The sequence below is a fragment of the Cyclopterus lumpus genome, chromosome 8, assembly GCF_009769545.1.
Source record: "Cyclopterus lumpus isolate fCycLum1 chromosome 8, fCycLum1.pri, whole genome shotgun sequence".
NCBI classification, from domain to species: Eukaryota; Metazoa; Chordata; class Actinopteri; order Perciformes; family Cyclopteridae; genus Cyclopterus; species Cyclopterus lumpus.
Genome location: NC_046973.1, coordinates 1,168,466 through 1,178,465, shown reverse-complemented (window position 1 = coordinate 1,178,465; position 10,000 = coordinate 1,168,466). Strand labels below are relative to the sequence as shown.

The window sequence follows — 10,000 nt, the reverse complement described above, 5'->3', positions numbered from 1 at the left end:
ACTTCACTTTACCTCAAGTCACTTCACTTTACCTCAAGTCACTTCACTTTACCTCAAGTCACTTCACTTTACCTCAAGTCACTTCACTTTACCTCAAGTCACTTCACTTTATCTCAAGTCACTTCACTTTATCTCAAGTCACTTCACTTTACCTCAAGTCACTTCACTTTATCTCAAGTCACTTCACTTTATCTCAAGTCACTTCACTTTACCTCAAGTCACTTCACTTTACCTCAAGTCACTTCACTTTACCTCAAGTCACCTCAAGTCACTTCACTTTACCTCAAGTCACTTCACTTTACCTCAAGTCGCTTCACTTTATCTCAAGTCACTTCACTTTACCTCAAGTCACTTCACTTTACCTCAAGTCACCTCAAGTCACTTCACTTTACCTCAAGTCACTTCACTTTACCTCAAGTCGCTTCACTTTATCTCAAGTCACTTCACTTTACCTCAAGTCACTTCACTTTACCTCAAGTCACTTCACTTTACCTCAAGTCGCTTCACTTTATCTCAAGTCACTTCACTTTACCTCAAGTCACCTCAAGTCACTTCACTTTACCTCAAGTCACTTCACTTTACCTCAAGTCGCTTCACTTTATCTCAAGTCACTTCACTTTACCTCAAGTCACCTCAAGTCACTTCACTTTACCTCAAGTCACTTCACTTTACCTCAAGTCGCTTCACTTTACCTCAAGTCACCTCAAGTCACTTCACTTTACCTCAAGTCACTTCACTTTACCTCAAGTCACCTCAAGTCACTTCACTTTATCTCAAGTCACTTCACTTTACCTCAAGTCACTTCACTTTACCTCAAGTCACCTCAAGTCACTTCACTTTACCTCAAGTCACTTCACTTTACCTCAAGTCGCTTCACTTTATCTCAAGTCACTTCACTTTACCTCAAGTCACTTCACTTTACCTCAAGTCACTTCACTTTACCTCAAGTCGCTTCACTTTATCTCAAGTCACTTCACTTTACCTCAAGTCACCTCAAGTCACTTCACTTTACCTCAAGTCACTTCACTTTACCTCAAGTCGCTTCACTTTATCTCAAGTCACTTCACTTTACCTCAAGTCACTTCACTTTACCTCAAGTCACCTCAAGTCTCTTCACTTTACCTCAAGTCGCTTCACTTTATCTCAAGTCACTTCACTTTATCTCAAGTCTCTTCACTTTACCTCAAGTCACTTCACTTTACCTCAAGTCTCTTCACTTTACCTCAAGTCACCTCAAGTCACTTCACTTTACCTCAAGTCACTTCACTTTACCTCAAGTCGCTTCACTTTATCTCAAGTCACTTCACTTTACCTCAAGTCACCTCAAGTCACTTCACTTTACCTCAAGTCACCTCAAGTCACTTCACTTTACCTCAAGTCACTTCACTTTATCTCAAGTCACTTCACTTTACCTCAAGTCTCTTCACTTTACCTCAAGTCACTTCACTTTACCTCAAGTCACTTCACTTTACCTCAAGTCACTTCACTTTACCTCAAGTCACCTCAAGTCACTTCACTTTATCTCAAGTCACTTCACTTTATCTCAAGTCACTTAACTTTACCTCAAGTCACTTCACTTTACCTCAAGTCGCTTCACTTTATCTCAAGTCACTTCACTTTATCTCAAGTCACTTAACTTTACCTCAAGTCACTTCACTTTACCTCAAGTCGCTTCACTTTACCTCAAGTCACTTCACTTTACCTCAAGTCACTTCACTTTACCTCAAGTCACTTAACTTTACCTCAAGTCACTTCACTTTACCTCAAGTCGCTTCACTTTACCTCAAGTCACTTCACTTTATCTCAAGTCACTTAACTTTACCTCAAGTCACTTAACTTTACCTCAAGTCACTTAACTTTACCTCAAGTCACTTCACTTTACCTCAAGTCGCTTCACTTTACCTCAAGTCGCTTCACTTTACCTCAAGTCACTTCACTTTATCTCAAGTCACTTAACTTTACCTCAAGTCACTTAACTTTACCTCAAGTCACTTCACTTTACCTCAAGTCGCTTCACTTTACCTCAAGTCACTTCACTTTACCTCAAGTCACTTCACTTTACCTCAAGTCGCTTCACTTTACCTCAAGTCGCTTCACTTTACCTCAAGTCACTTCACTTTACCTCAAGTCACTTCACTTTACCTCAAGTCGCTTCACTTTACCTCAAGTCGCTTCACTTTACCTCAAGTCGCTTCACTTTACCTCAAGTCGCTTCACTTTACCTCAAGTCGCTTCACTTTACCTCAAGTCACTTCACTTTACCTCAAGTCACTTCACTTTACCTCAAGTCGCTTCACTTTACCTCAAGTCGCTTCACTTTACCTCAAGTCACTTCACTTTACCTCAAGTCTCAAAGGTAAAACCCTGAAGTGAACCCGTTCCTGGTGTGTTGGGTCCAAACTCTGCTTCAGGCTGATCTTTTATTTGTTTAACTGGGTTCTAGCAGAAGAAGAACGCAGTGATGGACGTTCTTGAACGTTCCTATTTGTTTTACTTCATGATGTTCTTCATAACAGACTGATGGTGCGTTCATGGGCTCCTGCCTGCAGCTGCTCCTCCACAGCGCAGCTTTTAGACCACAATCCTGCATCCTGCCTGTCGGCACGTTGACCCCCTTTGCCCCCTGCTGGCTTGTTAAAGCCCCGCCCCCTCCACCTCTGGACATCATGACTCTACTGTTGTTGTTGTTGTTGTGTTTTGCAGCCGGAGACAGGAACAGCGTCGGCAGCACCGGCAGCGTCGGCAGCACCCGGAGTGCCGGCAGCGGGCAGAGCACCGAGAGCAGCACGGCCAACGGCCTCCAGGACAGGGTCTGTGGTTCCTCCAGACCCATCTGGTCCATTCCATGTGACTTATATTTGAATAACTGTTTGAATCAAAGAAGTGGGCTGATCAGATGACACGATAATATTACAAAATAAAGTAGAAAATATTGTTTTTCTGCACAGAATGAATCTGGTAATTTTCTCGATATCTTGGTATATACCAAAATCAGCTGTGAGCAGTTTAAATATAAAAATATTATTACTATTGTAATAATGATATACGGTGTTTCTTGTTTATATTTCTCTCAATTTGTGTTTTCTATCTGTGCAGCCGGCGCCCTCTGCTGGTGATTCTGGACTCTCAGACTGCAGCCAACAGCCTGATCGTCCTGCAGGTAGCGTTCTCTTTGATGATCCTTTATGCCGTCTGCTGTATTATAATAACACGTCCTGTGTTTACTCCAGTGCACTCTGTAGGATCAAACTGTGTATTTTAATGCATTTATTATTGCGGTTACTGTGAACTTTACATATAATGAACTCTTTCCCTTATTCATGTTTCATCCCGTCTCTGAACTGCATCCACAGTTGTTATTTAAATGTGACTTCTTCGTGCATAAGGAGATCCTCAACGTCACATTTTAGATTATGTTGAAACACCAGATATGAAGCTTACTGGTTTGAACTTTCAGTGTAATATTCACATCTTAAACTCCTTTTCCTGGAGGGACAAGTGAACGAGCTCCTCCTGTGGGGACCATTGACAGTCAGCCTGAGGTCTGTGTGACGTTCTACAGGTGGAACTCCTCGGAGGCACACGGTGACGGTGCAGCGCCCTGAAGAGCAGAGCTTCTCCCAGCAGTTTGTTCGTCCTCAGCAGCTGCTGGAGGGGAAGGTGAAGAAACGCTCGTTTGTTTTATTCATATATTTCATATATTTAAGACACTTAAAAATAAGTATTTCACACATGGAAAGATACAACTGGGCTCGACACCAGAGACGTACATGGCGTCTCTACGTCCCTCAGTCCTAATATGGTCACTTCCTGTTCGTTTCCAGCATTTGATGAAATGTAGAAGTACAATCTGTAGTTCAAACAACAGCCCTGGAACCGAAACTTATGTATTAAGTTAAATATTGTTAATTTAGATAAAGTACCCACATTGTAATGAAACAAAGCTTCAAATCCTCCTAAACCTGCCTGGTGGTGCCGTTAATTAAAGAAGTGCAGCTGAAGGCCGGTGTGCTGGTCCTCTCTCTTGCAGGATGCAGAGGCCATCTATCAGTGGCTCACTGACTTCCAGCTGGAGCAGTACATCGGGAACTTCATCAGTGCCGGTTACGACGTTCCGACCATCAGCAGGATGACTCCCGAGGTGAAGGAAGTGGATCAAAGTAGTGCTGCACCTGCTTGTCCTCGCGGCCTTTATATGATGTGTTTTGTGCAGGACCTGACCGCCATCGGAGTGACCAAACCAGGCCACCGCAAGAAGATCTCCATCGAGATCAACAACCTGAACATCCCCGAGTGGCTGCCCGAGTACATCCCAGTAAGACTCCCAGCACCTCACTGCTCGCGTCCACCGACTTCCAGACTCTGTGGCGCCGACTGATCTGTTCTTCTTCCTCTCAGTCGGATCTGGGAGAGTGGCTCAGCGCCATCGGCCTCCCGCAGTACCACAAGAAGCTCTCCGAGAACGGCTACGACTCCATAAGCATCGTCAGAGACCTCACGTGGGAGGATCTGCAGGAGATCGGCATCATGCAGCTGGGTGAGGACTCTTTAGTCTGGAATGTGTAGTCCTCATTGTTCATGAAGCTTGAACATATTCATTCATCTCTAATATCAGTTTTATATTCATGTGGAACATCACCAACACTAGATTTGACTAGATTACCTGCGAACGCATCATGAGAACGTTATCGTTTACCTTCAGCCAGTACTCATGTTCACTGAGCAGAGCCTGAACGCATCATAATGTAACTGAAGCAAACCTCGCTGGTTCTCCGTTAGCGGTGCTGCTAACGTAACTAGCTAACGTTACTAGCTAACGTTACTAGCTAACGTTACTAGCTCACCTCCTGTTAGCCTAAACACTTATTGTTTTTTTACAAAGTCACATGATCAGAGAAACATCATGATGTTCTGATCGTATATTTTTATATAAGTTTTGTTATTCCTTTGATATGATGGTTGAATTTTCCATCTAGGCCACCAGAAGAAGTTGATGCTAGCGGTGAAGAAGCTGTGTGACATCCAGAGGGCGATCCTTCAGGCCGAATCAGGACAAGGCACGCTGCGCTGCAAAGCCCCCGGAGCCCTCCACCTGGTCACCATCGAGCCGCCGGACTCGGCAGGTGAATGCTCCTCCCCTCACACCCCAAAGATGATGACCTTCCAGGACAGCGAGCTGAGCGCCGAGCTGCAGACGGCCATGTGCAGCCACTACGGAGGCTGCGAGGAAGGCTTGGACATCAAGAACGCCGTGGGAATGTCCCAGAGCCAGGAGAGCATCGACGCCCGGTCCAGAGGCTCCGGGCGCTCCCAGGAGCCTCCAACGGCTTCCGTCAGCCCCCATAGTTGGTCCCAGGAGAGCCTGGAGGACAGCCCCGCCAAGGAGAGGAACCTCCCCGAGGGCTGGGACCAGAGACCTCTGCAGCAGCAGCTGCAGGCCAAGCAGGTGCCTCTGGGCACGGCAACCGTGTTTAAGTACCCGGCGATCCCAGCCAAGCCCAAACTGTGTGGCTCTCGGGGTCCCTCCCCTCACGGTTCCCCAGCGCTGAAGGGTTTCAGCTACCTGCATTCTCACTGTGGCTCCACGGACCTGAGCTCATCTCCCAGGCCCAAGAACCACAGCATGACCCTGATGCCGCCCAAGAAGCGTGCCCAGGGCACGACCCGCTACGCTCTGTCGGACGGAGAGCCCGACGAGGACGACGAAGAGCCGGCGTACCGTCACGGAAACCTCTCGTCTTACGCTACCTTGACCCGCAAACCCGGCCGCAGCCAGCTGGCTCGATTACAGTTGAGTCCAGAGAAGAACGGCAACGTGGGACGCAGTCAATCCTTTGCGGTGCGTGCCCGGAAAAAGGGTCCCCCACCTCCTCCGCCGAAGAGACTGAGCTCAGTGAGCAGCACCACCAGCGGGGATCTGAGCGACAGCAGCACCTCATCGTCTTCGGGCGGGGTGATAACAGACAGTCCGGTGAGCGTGAGGAGCATCGCAGCATCTCTGGAAGGAAAGACAGAGGGGAAGAACCCCCCAGGACCTAAACCAGTCCTCCCCCAGCCTTCCCCCTCCCCCAACCCTGCAGGGCAGGAGCTCATAAGTGCTGCCGGGTTGAGGAGGAGGGTGCAGAGCGAATGTATTCCCACCCAGACCAGCAGCACCGAGCCAGAACGAGGCGTGAAGTCTGACTCCGAGGAAGAAGAATCAAGAGGTCGCGGACTGGAGGGCTCCTCATCCCCTCAGAACAGCTCCAGTGAGTGCATCCCCTTCGCCGAGGAGGGCAACCTGACTATCAAACAGAGGCCCAAAGCTCCGGGGCCCCCCAGGGCTGAGGCGGTGCTGGAGCCCCCGGAGAAACAAGCCGCCAAGAGCCTGGAGGTACCCGAGTTTAATCTGAAGGAGTCGGACACAGTGAAGCGCCGTTACAAACCCAGAGACAAGGAGCAGGGAGGAGGCTCCCTCTGCAGAGAGGGAGCAGGGGAAGCCGGGTCCGAGTCCAGTAGCAGGCCTCCGTCCCTGAGCCAGGAGGAGTTCAGTCTGAGGGTCAGTGAGCTCGGTCTGGAGAGGACGTCCAGTCTGGCAACGGGATCCCTCATCAAGCCTCCACTCTCCCCAAAACCGTCCATCGCCCCTAAACCTGTCCGTCACAGCCTGCTGACGGCACACGGTAAGACGTCACAATCTTAGGGTTACCTGTCTCCACCTCACCTGAACCAAGACGAGCTTCAGTTACCTGTGTGAATCTAAGCAGAGCAGATTTTAAATGTTTCTGATTCCGTCTCACATCTGGACTTCTAGACATGTGACAAACTTTGGTGTTGAACCATGACTTGTTGGTCCTGACTTGGATGTGATATTCTTGACCTTGATTTGTTCTTGACTTGGAACTTGTATTTTGTGACTTGTGACTTTTTGTCTGTCGTGGACTTGTTGTTCTTGACTTGGACTTGTTTGTAACTTGTTGGTCTTACCTTGGTACATGTTGGTCTTCAGGATTTGTGGTTCTTGACTTTCAACTTGTTGCTCTTGACTTGTGACTTGTGGTTCTTGACTTTCGACTTGTTGGTCCTGACTTGTGACTTGTTGGTCCTGATTTGGGACTTGTTGGTCCTGACTTGGGACTTGTTGCTCTTGACTTGTGACTTGTTGCTCTTGACTTGTGACTTGTTGGTCTTGACTTGTGACTTGTTGCTCTTGACTTGTGACTTGTTGGTCCTGACTTGTGACTTGTTGGTCTAACTTGTGACTTGTTGCTCGTCTAACTTGTGACTTGTTGCTCTTGACTTGTGACTTGTTGGTCCTGACTTGTGACTTGTTGGTCTAACTTGTGACTTGTTGCTCTTGACTTGTGACTTGTTGGTCTAACTTGTGACTTGTTGCTCTTGACTTGTGACTTGTTGCTCTTAACTTGTGACTTGTTGGTCTTGACTTGTGACTTGTTGGTCTTGACTTGTGACTTGTTGCTCTTGACTTGTGACTTGTTGGTCCTGACTTGTGACTTGATGGTCCTGACTTGGGACTTGTTGGTCCTGACTTGTGACTTGTTGGTCCTGACTTGTGACTTGTTGCTCTTGACTTGTGACTTGTTGGTCCTGACTTGTGACTTGTTGGTCCTGACTTGTGACTTGTTGGTCCTGACTTGTGACTTGTTGGTCCTGACTTGTGACTTGTTGGTCCTGACTTGTGACTTGTTGCTCTTGACTTGTGACTTGTTGGTCCTGACTTGTGACTTGATGGTCCTGACTTGTGACTTGTTGGTCCTGACTTGTGACTTGTTGCTCCTGACTTGTGACTTGTTGGTCCTGACTTGTGACTTGTTGGTCCTGACTTGTGACTTGTTGCTCTTGACTTGTGACTTGTTGCTCTTGACTTGTGACTTGTTGGTCCTGACTTGTGACTTGTTGGTCCTGACTTGTGACTTGTTGCTCCTGACTTGTGACTTGTTGCTCTTGACTTGTGACTTGTTGGTCCTGACTTGTGACTTGTTGGTCCTGACTTGGGACTTGTTGGTCCTGACTTGGGACTTGTTGGTCCTGACTTGTGACTTGTTGGTCCTGACTTGTGACTTGTTGCTCTTGACTTGTGACTTGTTGGTCCTGACTTGTGACTTGATGGTCCTGACTTGGGACTTGTTGGTCCTGACTTGTGACTTGTTGCTCTTGACTTGTGACTTGTTGGTCCTGACTTGTGACTTGTTGCTCTTGACTTGTGACTTGTTGGTCCTGACTTGTGACTTGTTGGTCCTGACTTGTGACTTGATGGTCCTGACTTGGGACTTGTTGGTCCTGACTTGTGACTTGTTGGTCCTGACTTGTGACTTGTTGCTCTTGACTTGTGACTTGTTGGTCCTGACTTGTGACTTGTTGGTCCTGACTTGTGACTTGTTGCTCTTGACTTGTGACTTGTTGGTCCTGACTTGTGACTTGATGGTCCTGACTTGTGACTTGTTGGTCCTGACTTGTGACTTGTTGGTCCTGACTTGTGACTTGTTGCTCTTGACTTGTGACTTGTTGGTCCTGACTTGTGACTTGTTGCTCCTGACTTGTGACTTGTTGGTCCTGACTTGTGACTTGTTGCTCTTGACTTGTTGGTCCTGACTTGTGACTTGTTGGTCCTGACTTGTGACTTGTTGCTCTTGACTTGTGACTTGTTGGTCCTGACTTGTGATTTGTTGATCCTGACTTGTGACTTGTTGCTCCTGACTTGTGACTTGTTGCTCTTGACTTGTGACTTGTTGGTCCTGACTTGTGACTTGTTGGTCCTGACTTGGGACTTGTTGGTCCTGACTTGGGACTTGTTGCTCTTGACTTGTGACTTGTTGGTCCTGACTTGTGACTTGATGGTCCTGACTTGGGACTTGTTATTGCTGTGTCACCTGCACTTGTCTCCTCAGCAGCTGGCCTCTCCTCTCCATCGGTGACCATCAGTGTGGTTCAAAGTGTGGCATTCACCTCTCCATGCTCCCCGGTCTACGGGCCCCGGGCTCCGTCCCCTCAGGCCCCTCAGAGTCCCTCTCTGACAGCAGCGAGGCCTCAGGTGTGCGTGGTGGGTCCGGGCAGCGTTCCAGAGTCTTCCTGTGGGACTGAGGTGGTTCAGCAGAGACTGGATCAGACCAGCTCGTCTCTTGAAGAGGCTCTGAAGGCCGTTGAGAGAAAGCTGGAGGACAACTCAGACAGGTAAGATGGAGGCTGTAACATCTGTAAATACCCTGTTGTGTGTCTGTATGTTTGCTTACTGGTAGGTGTAATGACCGCAGCCTCCTCTAGGGGGCGAAGCATTGTGTTATTTAAGGGAACATCCATCCAGTCAGTGGTGTTGGTGTCGTATCTTTCAAGCGGCAGTGATGTTGAAGAATGAGGATGAAGGAATCTCCGCGGACACTGTTCTTTCTGTTATAATAGAGTTTATTACAGAGAGGAATCACAGGTCAGGACGAGCGTCTCGATCGCTCGGAGAAGCTTCTCGGCCAAATGGAAGATCTACTGAGACGTCACGGCAGCTCAGTTATATAGGCCGCAAACTGGAGACCGTCGCCCAGGGGCCCCCAATCTAAACACGTCCCTTCCAGACAATGGGAGGAGTACCATACAACAAGATTCGGACATAGCAGCGGAGGTCACACCGAGGCCTCTTAACAGGTGCCCTCCGGGCACAGGGACAGACCCCTCTCCAACAGGTCAAAGGGCAACTATGTGGAACGGTATCTTATAAGCCGATCTTCTCAGAAAGCGGAAAATATTTGGAGACAAACCTCTAACCCATACCCTCTGGACTCTGCCTCCTACAGGTCAAAGGGCATTCTTTTTAGGGGGATGGTATCTTGGAAGCGAGCTCCTAAGGCAGCTGAGAATATACCACATTGGTAAATGTAGTCTATGAAGCAATAACTTCCTCAGAGCTGCTTCATTGACCCCTGTCAATCACCCTGTAGCCCCGCCCTTATAAAGCATACCCTGCTTTATGGTCTGTTTGACTACAACCAGAGGAGTCGCCCCCTGGTGGTCA

At 48.0% G+C, this 10,000-nt stretch overlaps 1 protein-coding gene across 3 annotated transcripts in view; it reads left to right on the top strand.

Moving 5' to 3' along the window:
- LOC117734643 (caskin-2-like) overlaps positions 1–10,000 on the top strand; it is a 64,146-nt gene that overhangs the window by 52,487 nt on the left and 1,659 nt on the right. For 2 of the 3 annotated variants that reach the window (XM_034538863.1, XM_034538861.1), the window contains exons 13-20: positions 2,704–2,810; positions 3,097–3,160; positions 3,563–3,660; positions 4,031–4,141; positions 4,214–4,315; positions 4,399–4,537; positions 4,977–6,662; positions 8,889–9,171. In XM_034538863.1, coding sequence (XP_034394754.1) covers positions 2,704–2,810; positions 3,097–3,160; positions 3,563–3,660; positions 4,031–4,141; positions 4,214–4,315; positions 4,399–4,537; positions 4,977–6,662; positions 8,889–9,171 — 2,590 coding nt within the window. The remainder of the gene's footprint in view (positions 1–2,703; positions 2,811–3,096; positions 3,161–3,562; positions 3,661–4,030; positions 4,142–4,213; positions 4,316–4,398; positions 4,538–4,976; positions 6,663–8,888; positions 9,172–10,000) is intronic. The other variant, XM_034538862.1, reaches the window with a different exon arrangement.